The following is a 16,335-nucleotide window of genomic DNA, read 5'->3' on the forward strand; positions in this document are numbered from 1 at the left end:
TGTCCTTTGACCTTTCAAAATATACACTCCAGCACTTGAGCATTATCAGTTTTCCATGTTCTGTCCTCTTCCTCCACTCACAGAGGCTGATGACTCGGGCATTCGATCCTTGCACGATGCAATCACGACACGTCATTCTAACCAAGTTTTGGAGGAAGAATTTAGGATTTTCGTCATCCATAACTATTTTCATGATTCTAAAATTATTCTAACAAATTTACATGGTTTTGGATTCTTTTTTTAGTCTTTTTCACTGTACATGCGAAAAAGAAAGAGAGAACCGTACTCACTTTATTTTTATTTAGCAGGGGATTTGGTTTCGGCTGCCAACTGAAATGGTAAAGCTTAGTTAAGTTTGGTTTTTCGTAGCCAATTGTGAATTTTTCGACTAGTATCTAATAAAATTTGTGATAGGGTAATTACGGCAAATGTGTTTTGGGAAGATTTGTTTAGAGGAACATTTAGAATTTAAGAGTTTTAAGGACTTGGCTAAATGAAAGAGAGTTGACTGGACTACTGAAATGTGCAGGCAGCAGTTTTAGTTAAGGACTCATTGGCAATAATTGTTTTCAACTATATACTTATATTCAGATGGAAGGACTGATTGAAATTACACAACTCGATATATTAAGCGTCTTAACAAAATATGGGCCAAAAAGAAAGACTTGAATCAGGAGAAATTCTGTCATCGGCCCGTTTACCTTGGATATATTGCTCCTTCTGTATCGACATTGTGAATTTTCCCGTTTCTCTTCCTTTTTTATCAAAAGTGGATATGAACACATCTTTCTTTAATTTATATTAAATAGAAAAAACAATTTTTTTTTTGACTGCAAGTAACGAGCGACATTGAAATTTAAAATGAACAGATATTATTCCATATATGAAAGGGGTTGTCCCCTCCTCAATGCCCCACCCTTTACGCTAAAGTTTTACTCATTCCAATAACTCTATTTTTTAAAACAATAAGAAAATTTAGCGTAAAGAGCAAGGTGTTGAGGAGGGGACAAACCCTTTCAAATACGGAATAATTTCTGTTTGTTTTTAGTTTTAATGCTACTCCTTACTTGCAGTTAGAAAAACCTTTTTTATATTTAATTTCTGAACGTTTTAAAATTCATACATGTTATGGTTATGGCTCACCGCGCATGAATAATTAAAACAAAATTTGCCTATTTTCATTTAGCTAAATGACTTTCTCATAGTTTTAATCAAACGATTTTGAAAAAAAGGGGTGGGGGAGGAGGCCTTGTTGTGCTCCAATGTTTTGTTCCTTAAAAAGGCAACTAGAACATTTTATTTTTATGCGAACATTTTTATTAGTAATAAACATACGTGACTTACTAATTAACTTACGAAACGAACTATTATATTTGTATTTTTTTTGTTAAGTATATGAGGGGGTTCGCCCCCTCTTCAATACCTCGCTCTTTAAACCAAAGCTTGAATTTTGTCCCAATTCTTTAAGAAGGAACCGTGAATCATAAAGGCCATAGAATAAATAGTTGAAATTACGAAAAAATACTTTAAAGTAAAGAGCGAGGTATTGAGGAGGAGACGAACTCCCTTATATACGTAATGATTTCTCTTCGTTTTAAGTCTTAGTTCTGGTCCTCACTTTCAGCTGAATTTTTTTTTTATTTATTTTCTCATTGTTTTTTTTAATAATACTAGAAAATCCTGCGCCCCTACATGGAAATTCTTCTCCCTCGGGATAAATTAATCAATGAAAAAATCCCCCATGTAATCTCCTCCCCCATTTCAACCCTCAAAATCGAGAAACTGTCCCTGAAAACGTCTGTACACTTCCTAATAACCATTACTATATGTAAGCAATGGTCAAAGTTCGTAACTTGCAGCCCCTCCCCCGGGGACTGTGGGGGATTAAGTCATCCCCAAAGACATAGTTTATTATGTCTCACAAATTGTGATCCAGTCAATTTGGGAAAAAATGAGCGTGGGAGGGGGCCTAGCTTCCTTCCAATTTTTGGTCACTTAAAAAGGGCACTAGAACTTTTAATTTCTGTTAGAAGGAGCCCTCTTTCGACATTCTAGGACCCCTGATTCTATAGGATCATCTCTGGAAAAAAAAACAACAACAAAAAACAAATAAACACGCATCCGTGATCTATCTTCTGGCAAAAAATACAAAATTCCACATTTTTGTAGATAGGAGCGTGAAATTTCTACAGTAGTGTTCTCTAATACGCTGAATTCTCTAATACGCTTTTGACTTTTAGGGGCTGTTTTCCCCTATTTTCTAAAATGAGGCAAATTTTCTCAGGCTCGAAACTTTTGATGGGTAAGACTAAACTTGACAAAATTTGTATATTTAAAATTGGCATTAGAATACGATTCTTTTGATGTAACTATTGGTATCAAAATTCCGTTTTTTAGAATTTTGGCTACCATTGAGCCGGGTTGCTCTTTACCACAGCTCGTCACCACGAACTTTTTGATTAACCTTAATCCCTTTCAGGAATCTATATTCTGTTTTCGCAAAATTGAAAGTTCTCAGCTTTTTAATGTTAAGAACCTTTAATTTGTTGCTATTTAACCTAATACACGTTAAAACAAACAGACTGAGGGAAGATTTTATCCTTTATTTGATGAAAGTAGTAGAAGAAGGAGAGTGTTTTCAAAATAAAAAAGTATTAAATTATTTGACAGTTTTAATAAATGACAGAAGCACTGATACAGCCTAACTAGAATAAAAAACTAAAATAAAATAAGATGAATAAGAGTAAAAATGATATTACTAAAAAGGGGGATTCTAAATTACTTTTGTGATATTAAAAGTCTAAATAATCTGAGTCGTCTAAAGTCCAAGTGGAATACACCTTCTCCTTGTGTCTTCGCCTTCTACTTGGAGGAACGACGGGCGAGTCAGTACCCCAGTCATAAGTTACAATTTCAACCGTTGTTTCTTCTTCTGAGTCTTCGTAGTCACCGCTTGAGGTTAATTGGCCATCCCCACTTCCTGTAACTAAATCTTCGTCATCTGTGGTAAGGCCATCGCCACTTGCAGAGATGTCCAGTGTCGGTACGGTTGGTGTTGCTGTAGTTGCTACAGGTCTCGAAGTTGTTATCTAAACACAGATCAGAGATAAGTTATTTTATTTCAAGAAATTCTGGGAAATTATTTTACTACTTGAAGTAAAATTTCAAAAATGTCATTCAACAAAACCGAATTTACATGAAGATAGGCCCTTGGCTATCCCATTTGTAATATCCCTCTAGCCTTTTCATTTTTTTAGATCAAAAGGTAGATAATATGCTTATGTTATACTAGCGACTAATGTCTGGAAAATAATTAGGAAATTAAGAAATTTATGAAAATCAATAAGCTTCGGAGAATACGCCTTGATTTACTAGGCTATTTTTAATTTGTTTTTCTCAAAACCCTTATTTTGTTTTTGAAAACACTGCTGTAACTGATAGTAATATTAATATTTTTAAATAGATAATTTGTGATTAAGTATATCTTAATATACAGCCCTGAAATAGCAATCTTTCCGTGAACAGCTCTACTTTCTAAACCAAAGAATAACCTTTTTATGGATTTTAAACAAAAGCTTTTTGGCAAGTTTTTATGAACTTATATTATTTTACAATCACTCGACAAATGACGGTCGCCTATAGTGATATTGTTTGAAACCTGTCTGACTAGTTTTTAGCAAGATATTAGACATTTCACTTAGCCATCAAGCAGTATGAATATGACTAGGAAATTCTGCATTTTTAGGCAATCACGCTACGATAGAGGTGGCAGGAGAAGAGGTGATCTTGAGTATTGCCTTGGGCCTTTCCCACTTAAATTAAGTAGATTTGATCCATCCTTGGTTTAATTTATATGTATTATGGCCAAATTTAAGCAGTTTGAATTGATTTTAGCAAATTTCCAGGGATACCCACTATAGCCAGCTAGGATCCTAAAAGTTAGTACTGATGCTAAAGGAGGCACTAGCTAATTGTTGTTTTGCAATGGATCGCATTCTGAACACCGAGTCATTGAAGCTAGCTTAGCATCCTTATAGGATCATTTGATGAAGCCGCTAAGAAAACTACAAAGGGGGTGAAAGAAGCACTTGAGGAAGTCCAAAGGTCACCAGAAATTTATAAGAAAATTCAAAAAGTTTCGCTGCTTTTAATGCGACTCGAACCTAAGAGCAATCACCAGCATCTGCACTATTCAAGAATTTAGCTGCTACAAACCAAGGCCTTGCAGAAACTAAGCAAAGGCTTGAGGGCGATATAAGCCATAAGAGAGCTGAGAAATTAAAAGACAACAGAAGCGTTCTTAGACAGGCTAGTCAAACAATAGCAAGTGAAATTTATGATGGTTTAATGCTAGAATTTAATCCGAAGTTTCAGAATGTCCAATAGTCACTTAAAAGTTTTAGGACTGAAATTGAAAACCTGGAAGAGCGAATCGAAAGACTTGAACTAAATCTGGATGGATACGACCAGAATGCTCTTCTTGACGGTCTTGTGTTCAAAGGAATAAAACAGAAACCAGGAGTGAGCCTGAAAACTACCCTGCTTGATCTGTTAAACCAAAATATGGGTGTCAATGTATCGTTGAATGACATAGCACTTACTTACCAGTTCAGAATGAACCATGCATCGCAATCACAGAAGAGTTTGGAGAAAGTTCCTCCGGTTTTTGTTAAAATTACAAGTCAAGATTTGGCTTAACAATATATACAAGACAAAGTCCAAACTGGTAAAAACTGGTATCTACGTTTCAGAAACTCTTACAAAACGTCGTCGTGACATCGTAAATCAAGCAAGGGACAAATTTGACGTGAAAAACGTATGTTCATCGTTTCAAAGAACATCGAAATATATTTAAGTCAGCAACACGTAGGGTCAAAACAGATTATAATTGTAGAAAATTTTAAGAGTGCAGGAAAGATATAAAAAACATGGATGATTATAAAATCCGTCGTTAAACCTAGTTATTCGCCTCCATCATTACCAACGAAGCTCAAGATAGATGGAAAGGATATTGATAAAGAAGATAAAACAAAGCAGGAATTTACATCATATTCTGCTTCAATTGGTCGTTTGACAGCTAATTCTGTATCTAAATCGAGATATAACAGTGATTTTACTCGATATTCAGGTCCTTCTTAACACAGATCTTTTGTTTTTGAACAAGTAACTGAAACAGAGGTTTTTAGGATAGTTTCTAGTTTAAAGGGATCATCTTCTTCAGGACCTGATTTAGTACCCACTCGAGCAGTCAAGTCTATTCTCCCAACGATAGTGACTCAGCTAACAAAATTATTTAACAGGTCGTTTGAACGTGGAGTTTTCCCTTAGGCAGTGAAGTCCATGCGTATAATCGTCATCCACAAGGGTTGTAGCAAGAGCGATCCTTCAAATTACTAGTCTATTTCCTTTCTTTCCATATTTTCAAAGACTATTGAAAAACCGTTCCATTCTCATTTGGAAGATTTCTTTGCAGCTAAGAAATTTTTCCATGAGTACCAGTTTGGGTTTCGTCCAAATCATTCTACTGAGCATGCTTTTATTGGTCTTCTCAAATCTGTGAATAATGCTTTAGAAGTGAAGAAAACTCCAGCGGCAATTTTTTTGGATGTGAGAAAAGCTTTTGACAGTATGTCCCATGATATCCTTCTCGCAAAATTTCACATTTTGGTGTTCGGAGAAAAGTATTAGAATGGTTGAAATCTTATCTTCATGGTCGGTTTATTTGTTTTGATCCGGGGTCTGACATTAAAGGCGAAGTAGACTTTGGAATTCCACAAGGGTCTATCCTTGGTCCTTTGCTTTATATTGTACATACCAATGACTTAAAATGGACTAAAAGAGATGCTCTAAGGTCCATTTGTTGCAATATTTGTCAACCAGATGCGTTGCAGTATCCTAATAAATATATATTTAACAAAATGTTGAATTATTTACATTTGCTAGTGATAGTACGCTTGTTTGTGCCGAGCAGGATCAAAATAATTTGGTAATAAAGCTTCAAATGTTTCCTAGTCTCAATTTCTGTTTTTTTTTCCAGAATAGGCTTGCAATTTCCTGGTTTGAACATTATTTCCAGTTCTATTCTAGATTACAAAATAGGTTCGATATGTTTCTATTATTCCTTGTCGATGAGAATCTTACATTTAAGAACCATATTAATCTTTTTTGATTAAAATTGTCAAGAAACTTAGGTATGATACGTAAGCTAAGGTATATTTTTCCTGGATGTATTTTGAAGCTTCTTTATGATTCTCTCGTACAGACGTACACAGATTACTGTTCTATTGCTTGGATGAGTCTTTTCCCATCCCTATTAAAACCACTTTCTCGTCTTCATAAAAAGGCCCCGTCAGTTCAGATACGAATAGTACGTCAACAAATTCTCTCCTTGGGTTCCGTCCACAGTATTTCCTATTTGGCGCTATTTTTCTTCATAAATATTTTCATGGTCAACTTCCCTCTTGTTTTTCGAAACTGTTAAATCCTCTAGTTAGTGTAAATCCTTATAGAACTTCTAACTCTGAAGTTTTATTGGTTGTTAGAACTCTAAAGGTGAGGTCAGACATTAGCCTTATATAAGCATGTTGTAGGGTTTGGAACTCCCTGCCGAAAAATATCAGAGATTGCCACTCCATCGGGGTCTTCAAAAGCTTAATAAAATGTCATTTGGTTAATTCTGCTTCTTATTATTTTTAATTCTTATATATATATATATAAATATATATATACATATATATATATATATATGTATATATATATATATATATATATATATATATATATATATATATATCTATCTATATATATATAAATAAGTTGTCTGTCTGTGGATCAGGTGACGTCATGTTTCTGTGTTGACTGACGTCATGAAATTAGTTGTCGTCATTTTTGCTATGACGGTGACGTCATTCAAGATATTTAAGACATATGTTCACGTAGAAATCTATTAATGTTTAAGTTTACAATGACTGATGAACTTACCATGGCAAAAGCTGATGAAGATGCTCAAAGAGTCTATGCCAAAAAACTTGCTGCTGATAGAGAAAGTCAGAAAAGAAAGCGTGCCGAGGAATCAAAAGAACAGCAAGGAAACAGGCTTGAGGCTAAAGAACGCAAAACCGCGCAGTTAGATGAAGATCCAGCTGGACAGCGAGAGTCAAAACATATCAAAACTGAAAATGATAGCGATGATGATTGGGTTTGGGATTTTGACTTGGATAAGGTCATCAATGCCTACCAGATTTTAGTTAAAAAAACAAAGGTTCGGCGATATGTATTTCATAGTGAAGCTGAAAAATAAAGAAGAAAAAGAAAACTGAAAAAAGAAAAAATGTAAAAAACTAAAAAATACTAAAAAGAAAAAACACTCAAAGAGAAATTACAGACCGGGAAACAAATGACGACCGGGACAGAGGGAATATAAATAACGACCGGGACACTCAAAGAGAAATTACAGACTGGGATACCGGGACACAAATGACGACCGGGACACAGGGAATATAAATGACGACCAGGACACAGGTATTTAAGAATATCGTTCAAAGATAAATTTTTAATTGTAAGAAGACCGTTGAAAGAGAAATTTCTAATTGTAAAATGACTGAAGAACCTACAATGGCAACGGTACCAACTGCATCAATGACGCGTGCGAAACGTCAACCCCAAGTCAAATTCGTGCATTGTTTGGCATCATTTTAACTACTTGCTCTCAATCAGCTCCTACAGAGTTATGGAAAAAATATAAGTCAAAAATGTCCGAAGATATACTCCATCGAAAACAGTTAGAGACGTCAGATATGACTTTTGATTTTACATCAGAAATTTATAACTACACTTTAGTTATTATAAAAGATTTGTGCGTACGTATGGCAAACAAACCTCTTCAGGATTTGGGAATGCCTTCACCTAACCGTATCGCTGCTGTTTCGACATGTGTAGAATTGGATCGTGAACAAAGTTACAGTACGAGTGATCTATTATCGTATGTACAAAATAACATTTCCAAGTTAACGTCGGAACAAAAAGACATTTATGATACGATAGACTCAATTTCAGGACGTATACAACTAACTGCTGATTTCTGTAATTTAGTGACGTCCAAAAATGAATTGATTGAAAAAGTATTTCCGAATATTCTAAAAAATTATAAAAATAATAAATGGCTAAGTGAAATAACGATTCTCGCACCCAAAAATATAGACGTCCACGAAATCAACAATATTGTTTTGACCAAGATTCGAGACCAGGCAGTCCTTTACAAGTCAGTCGACACAGTTTTGGAACCAAATGAAACGGTTAATTATCCATCTGAATTTTTAAATTCCATAGATCTTTCAGGGTTTCCACCACACGTGCTACAACTAAAAATAGGCGTACCAATAATACTTTTAAGAAATATCAACCCACCAAAGCTTTGCAATGGCACGCGACTTGCCGTAAAAAAAACAATGGAAAACCTAATAGAGTCATTATTAGTACATACAGCTTTGTATATGCACAGACAATGGGAAAGCCAAGAATGTTGTATATTCGCAATTTTTACGTAGTTTAACTCCTGCAGACGAAATGAATGCTTCCCTGAAAAATTCTAATTTATGGGCACACGTAAAAATATTAAAATTAACTACAAATATGCGTGTCCGATTGCAAAACGATGACTCTGGTCAAACATTTTCAGATCAATTGCTGGCAATTGGAAACGGAAAGCTCCCAGTAGTGGGAAAGCCAAAAATGTTGTATATTCGCAATTTTTACGTAGTTTGAAACACATATATAAATCTATCTATATTCACAGGTGGGACACAGGGACACAACTACAATGGCGCGTAACTAATATGGCGCGTAACGACTTACGCGCGCGGGGGGGCTTGGGGGGGGCGCGAAGCGCCCCACCAACTAGGTGTTGGGGTGGCGCGAAGTGCCACCCCAACAGCTAGTATATATATATATATATATATATATATATATATATATATATATATATATATATGTATATATAAAAACAATAATAGTTTTATATATTAGTTGGCCAGTTCAATTGAGTGTAAATAATAAAAAAAAAGGTTTGATAAAGTTTTGGTATTTTTCTCTTTTCCTTTTTGTCAGTTTTATCCTCTCACTGTTTATATCTTTTATTTTGTAATATGAGTCGTAATAGATATGATGGCAGTGCTTTTCCCTACGTTTACAGGCCATAGAGCCTTTTGTTGGGGAGTTACAAGAGATGCATGTATTGATTATTTGATATTAATAAAGTTGAGTTGAGTTGAGCTTGAGATATAATAAAGTATTTGGTGCGAAGTATATGCTGTGATACACATTCATGAGTTTGTTCAGGATTCAATCAGTTTGGTTATTCTAGATAATAGTCTAGAGTGCAGGTGAAATCTAGAAGCCATGATGAAATGCAAAAAAAGTAAAAAATATCCCGGAGAGTGTTGATGAGATCAGTCAGTTGAGTTATTGATTTTTATTAAAGAGCACGTGTTTATTGTTCTTTTTTGTATCCAAAGATACGAGACTACATGTCATTACAGCGACTTCATGGATTTATTTGTCTTACGACAGGGGAATCCACAGCTATGATTTTTCTTTTGCATTTTTCATACCTGTTGTCCAACATACTCTTTCGCTAAATAGAGACTAAGTAGATTTTAATCATATTCAAGCAATATTAAATCAATTTCTGGCGTTAGATAGCAAAGTTGAACAGATATTAATTTAAAAGTCTTGAATATAAATTATATCCCCAAACGTGCCAATAATCATGTAGTACATAAAAAATATCCTCACGAAATATAATCGGCCTTCAAAAACATATCAACAAATTGTCTGGGCTTGTAAGCATGGCGGTATCCAGGGAGAGGAGGCTACCCACTAGATTCTGCCCTCCAAAAAAAAAAAAATGGCCGGACTCATACAAAAGCAACAAAATATATGAAAAAAGAATTTGTTCACAGATACAGTCATGATCACTAGTCTTTCTTTAATGCCCCTCTGAAATCTTATTTCTAAGACTCTTCTCCCCGAAAAAACCCTGGACAACCTCCTGACTGTCAGCATCATTTTTACAAAACTACGTTTTACGTTTCGTATAAATTGTATATTATGTAACACATTGTATAGCATCATAATTATGTATAAAACTACGACAGAGTCACTACGATTTTCCATATTTTTCATTCAATTGGTTGCTATAAATTCCTATAAATTTGTTTGTTTACCCAGTTTTGTAATTTGTATGGTTTTTTAATACTGAAAGAAAAAAAATAGAACGAAATAATTCGAAGTTTCATAAAAAAAAGAAACTGTAATTGGTCCTTATAACGTCAAAATTCTTACATAAAACAAGTGAATGTACAAGCACACTAATTTGACTTTTGTATTTATAATGAAATAAAGATCTGGACGACTTAAGCCAGCATTTTTGGCTTCCCATTTTTTTTTGGTTAGTCATAATTTAAACTAAGTGGTGAGTTATGTGATTACACGCATCATTTAAAGCCATAAAAACTGCCGGGATATTGCGTTTAAACTCGACATTTTCGACAAAAAAGTCCTCAACCTATAACGAGTTTTTGAACAGAAAACGCTTCAAAGGTAATGCAGTGCCTTCAAATGGTTTCGTAAATAAGAGAACAACAAGGGGAGGAAAAACTAAGCGTTTACAATTTCTCTAAGTTGGTGAAGTTTCAAATTCATAATGTGTTAAACAGCTGTATAATAGCTGGATTCATTTTTATTAACTTTTTGTAGAATCAAGAAGATTACAAAAAACTTACTTGAATTGATGACTGTATTCTGAGACAAACTGAACAGCGACTAACTTTCCTTAGGTAAGCTTCTCCTTTAAAAGTCTCGTTTTTAGGCTTTTTAAACATATGACTTTCGTCAATGGAGCTTAACCAGAACGATAGGGATGAAGTGAAATAGTTACAAGTTCCTCTTCCGTGACACTCAATAAAAGGAATATGTTGGAAAGTCTCTAAGCATGAACCGGGGGATGACAGCTGCTGACCAGCACCTTTCTTACCGTCCGCACTCTAAAAAAATGAACAACTACAAAGCTATCCAACAATACAGGCTTCTGTGGGGTCAGATGCATGAGCAGTATCAAAGAATGCACTCACAATGCACACAGTGCCTTAACTCCCAAAAAACACATAGCCTTAACTCCCAACACACATATCCTATCATTCTGAGCACACATAGGCGTTATCGCAGTTTCCAGGGCGATAAGAAAGTTATTGGAAATGCATGTCGGATATTTTTTCTGAGACATTGCCATTGATACAAGTGCAGAGTACCCCACATTGTGTAAAATATCTTACACACATTTTCTTATATAAAAGAATGACCGTCCGAGTTATTTTCATCAGATGAAGTGAGCTTAATCTAACAGGATGTCCAAGCGGAATCTTCACAAGGATTCTAACATATACGAGGTTTGCGACTTATATATTATTTTTGTATGCTTAGCGGATGGGGACTCTTTCTTATTCAATTTAGGTTTATCAAATGACATTTACAGTCCTCTGTAATTTATAGTTTGAAAATCCCCCTCCCTACTAGCTATTCGTGAGCCACAGATTTCAGTCTGTGGAATTTCTTGAGCCCAGACCGTCAGAGGACGATAAAGAGCAACAGCAAATCTTAAAAAAGAGCATTTACTGAATCTTATGTATTTGTACATTATATAAAATCATTGGTTTTAAAAAAAACCCCTCCCTACTAGTTATTCTCAAACTTTTTTATTTGGTCCAGCGATTAGTATCGAAGAAAAGCCTTAACAGGAATATTAGTAGAATATGTGTCATGAGCACAAGAGGGTCCATCATTCCTAAAAATATTTTTTCTGGTATTGAACGAGCAATGGTATTGGACAAGATAAATCAGTATCGCAATGAAGATGACAAGACTCCATACCCATTGAAGGTAGCGAGGGAGGGGGGTCAAATTTTTTGGGGGCAGTAATTTTTTTTGACTTTTTTCACTGATAGTTTTTCAACTTTTTTCCCATGTCTTAAAATAATATTAAGTATAATTATAACAAAAAAATCACTTGTGATTTCTTATAAAATACCAAATGGGAATGAAATACATATTGGTCGTAATTTTTTCTATTAGAAAAATAATGTTTGAAGCGACGTATTTTTAACAGTTTTTTTTTTATTGAACCTTGAAACTAAAATTTTTTCAACTTTTTTTTTATGTCTTAAAATCACATTAAATATACTTACAGCAAACAAATCACCTGTGATATTTGAAAAGTACAAAATAAAGATGCCATAAATACGTCAATCGTGATTTTTCTATTAGAAAAATAGTATTTGTAGTAATATTTTTTATTTCTTTAATTTTTTTTGGGGGGGGGGAGAAAGGGGACAGAAATATTTTGGGCCTTATAATTTTCTGGGACTTATAATTTTTGGAACTTTGGAATTATTCTGGGGATTTATTTTTAAACAGTTTTTTCTCGGAACTTTTTTTCTCTTAAATTGGAGAAATTGGAATATAAATGAATATTAAAACATTTTTTTTTAATTCCAGGTCATTGGTTCAACAAAAAGAGGGCAAGATGACAAATTTGTATTCAAAGATTTTTTTGGTGGAGGAAGACTTGAAATCACCCGACCATGTAGAGGATTAAATGTTTGAGGATCTATTGGCAATGGTCGAAGTTCTACAGAAACCCCAGGAATTGGCCAACTCTCTCAATGAAATCTAAGTAAAAATTGAGCTTTCTGTCTCTTAGCATTTATGTTTATGTTTGTGCCCGTGCGCGCGTTTGTGTGTCTGTGTGTGTGTGTGTATGTGTGTGTGTGTGTTCGTGTGTGTGTTTGTGTTGGGGGGGGGGGGAGTACTAAAACACAATATGATGCACTACAAGCGTAATGGACACCAGTCTATTGAAATGGTTAGCGGTGAAAAGGCAATTTTGCAATTTCAGAGAATTCACTCCTACAGAGTGACATGTTAGCTTTAGACAGTGATGCCAAACTCATAGACGTATGCAATCCATCAAATTTAAATCATGTTAAAAACTTGAAGGCACTTCAGTCTCTGATGCCCGCACACAAAGGACTCCTGAAACACCATTCAATTGTTAGAGGTTGCTGAAAGATTGGGTGGGGAGGATTGTATGGGTGAAGCAAAGAAAGCACTTATTAAAACAGCAAATAAGCCAATTTCATGGCTGCACAATGCATCTTATACGATTAATCTATCACCAGGTGATGAGTTATCCGTTAAAAAGAAAAAAATATATTGGGTTTCTAAGGAGAAATTCGTTAAGGGTTAATGGTGGAGGAGGAGTGATATCAGTCAGCAACCATGACCATTTGAGCAACTCAATTTTATCGGGGGGAGTAACTTTTGTGGAGTAGCCCATCCATGATATAATTTAAACATTAGTCAACAATATTTTCTACCTGTTTATATGCACAATCCCAGCTATCATTTAAAAGTCGTATTACCGGCATTGGCATGGTTGCAACAAGCTGAAGTTGTAGATTATACATGGGTAGATGGTACTTTTTCATATAATTACATATTCAAATCATCTGAGAACCAGCTGCTTTTAGAATTCAAATGGTAATCGATAGATAATGTTAATATATGCTTGACTAAAATCCGTTCTTTAGACTCCGACAGTTTCTTCCCGAAATCCCTAAGTCAATTAATTCAAGTACAAAAACGACGATTTCCATAGTTTTTCCCTCCTTAAACAGGAATTTCCAGACGATTAAACTTATTATTTATTAACGTGTGAGGGCATGTACCCGTATGAGCAGTATATCTCCATCTCGAGGCTTCGTGAAGATAAATTACCTTCCATCGAAGCGTTTTATGATTCACTTCGCCTTCGTCAATGCACCTCTGTCAACTATGAATTTGCTAAGACGGTTCGGGTAAAGGGAGGGTATAAAAATGGGGAGGATTATTGTAAAATCTTCCTGGCTAGTAATTTATTGACGTTGCTGGATATTATGTGTAAGAGCACGTACAAAATCTATGATATATCTGGGTTGAATTTGGGTTATTATTTTCCGCTCTTCGTCCGGTGATGGATTTAATTATTAAAACCAGTAAAGAGAAAAAAGGCTTGATTACCAACATGGATCAGCATCTATTTGTTGAGAGGTCACTGAGGAAATGGTATGTTTTCAACAGAGATCTTGTCCTTGAAACTGATCAGACTGGGCAAGACACTGGTGTAAAGTCGGATGCAGTTTTTCTTGACTATGAACTGTCTTTATCGGTCGGGAATGTGTCACGACTCTGTGGCGTTTGGTAAGTACAAATGATTAACAATCTTTGTGCTCCTAATTTCCCCGACATTACCACTGTTGAGGAGAATGGTATGCAAGGATAGTTTTTTGAAATTGATGGTGAAATACCGGTGGAACTTATGACTCAGTAACGAATCTTGCTTTTCCATGTATAAACAGACCGGTGACTAAGGACTACGTTAGTCCATTTTATATTTCTTTGATAGACGATGGGAATGTGCACTGGACACCTTCAAAACAAAAACTTATTGCCGACCTTCATCCGAAAAAAAATATCTTTGTAAATCGCTTTTTTTTTATATGGATGCTAGCCAATGGTTTCAAGCTCACAAAGACACATAGAGTCCTCCAAATCGACCAAAACCATATTTAATAACGTTTGTTGACACTTTTGTCAGTAAACGTTCGGTAACGAAAACGAAGGTTGAAAAGTAAATCTTTGAACTCAATCTAAATTCAGCCTTCGGTATTTGTGCGAGAGTTTGGGCAATAAAAGTCGTTGTGATAAACCCAAAAGAATTTGCTTGAATCGTTATCGACCCAAAATTACATCATGCACCATCATAGACTGCAATACGGTCCTCGCATATAGGAAAAGAAGACACATTATTTTAAATAGTAATATTGCTACCGGTAGCGCAATTACAGGAATCTTAAAAAAACTCACATTTTCATTCTTTTACAATGTGTGTAATCAAGGGAGGAACAAGTTCAATATATTACGGGGATACCGATTCGCTTTTGATAAAAGTTAAAATGGAAAATTTATTAGAAGATTTGGAAAAAGTTATGCACATCAGCTCTTGAATAGACTTAACCAATTCAGACGAGTCCATTTACCCAGAGCTAGTGAAGTGCTAGGCTCCAAATAAATTCTTATTACTAAAATCCGAAACGGGGAGCGTCTTGATTTCCAATAGTGTGCTTGCAAGTCCGTAGGTGTACTGTGTACAAATAAACAATGAGGTAATCAAAAAAGTCTGCGAGGGGGTGCCTAGACACAAAGTGAACGAAAATTTTGACATGAGTGTTTATACAAACTCTATGGAAAGTAATCAAACAGTTCGTGGTAACGAACTATAGTAAGGAAAGACCGGGATCAATAGTAACCGAAACTCTAAAAAACAGAATTTTTATACCAATAGCTATATCAAAAGAATCGCATTTTAATGCTGATTTTAAATATATACGTTTCATCAAGTTTAGTTTACCTATCAAAAGTTACAAAGCCTGACAAAATATACCTTATTTTAGAAAATAGGAGGAAACACCCCCTAAAAGTAATACAATCTTAACGAATATCACACCATCAGATTCAGCGTATAAGAGAAACCTCTTGTAGAAGTTTCAATCTCCAATCTACAAAGATGTGGAATTTCACATTTTTTGCCAGAAGACAGATCACGGATGCGTGTTTTTCGGTTTTTTTTCCCAGGGGTGATCGTATCGACTCAGTGGCCCTAGAATGTCGCGAGATGGCTCATTCTAACGGAAATGAAAAGTTCTAGTGCACTTTTTAAGTGACCAAAAAATTTGAGGGCAAATAGGCGCCCTCCCGCGCTCTTTTTTCCCAAAGTCACCGAATAAAAATTCTGATATTGCCATTTTATTCATCAAAGTCGAAAAACCTAATAACTATGTTTTTGGGGACGACTTACTCCCAATGTCTCCGTGGGAGAGGCTGCAAGTTACAAACTTTGACCGTTGTTTACATATACTAATGGCTGTTGGGAAGTGTAGAGAGCTTTCAGGGGTTTTTTTGGTTCGAGAGGGGGGGGGGGAAGTTGAGGGGGGGGGAGGGGTACGCGGGAGGGGAAGATAATTTCAATGAAGGGGGCGTAGGACTTTCTAACATTATTTAAAAAAACAATGAAAACATTAATATGAAAAGTTTTTTCAACTGAAAGTAAGGAGCAGCATTAAAACTTAAAACAAACAGAAATTATTACGCATATGAGGGATTCATCTCATCGTTAATACCTGGCTCTTTACGCGAATGTATTTCTAGTAATTTTAACTATTTATTCTACGGCGTTTGTGATTC

General features: G+C 35.1%; 1 protein-coding gene across 3 annotated transcripts in view; it reads right to left on the minus strand.

Moving 5' to 3' along the window:
* Positions 1-2,583: 2,583 nt before the first annotated feature.
* Positions 2,584-16,335, minus strand: part of LOC136027008 (collagen alpha-1(IV) chain-like) — a 200,179-nt gene continuing 186,427 nt past the window's right edge. For 2 of the 3 annotated variants that reach the window (XM_065703901.1, XM_065703900.1), the window contains exons 32-33: positions 10,782-11,042; positions 2,584-3,089 (exon numbers count right to left, since the gene is read on the minus strand). In XM_065703901.1, coding sequence (XP_065559973.1) covers positions 2,793-3,089; positions 10,782-11,042 — 558 coding nt within the window. In that variant the 3' untranslated portion in view covers positions 2,584-2,792. The remainder of the gene's footprint in view (positions 3,090-10,781; positions 11,043-16,335) is intronic. The other variant, XM_065703902.1, reaches the window with a different exon arrangement.

This window comes from Artemia franciscana, chromosome 5 (assembly GCF_032884065.1).
Source record: "Artemia franciscana chromosome 5, ASM3288406v1, whole genome shotgun sequence".
In the NCBI taxonomy this organism is placed as follows: Eukaryota; Metazoa; Arthropoda; class Branchiopoda; order Anostraca; family Artemiidae; genus Artemia; species Artemia franciscana.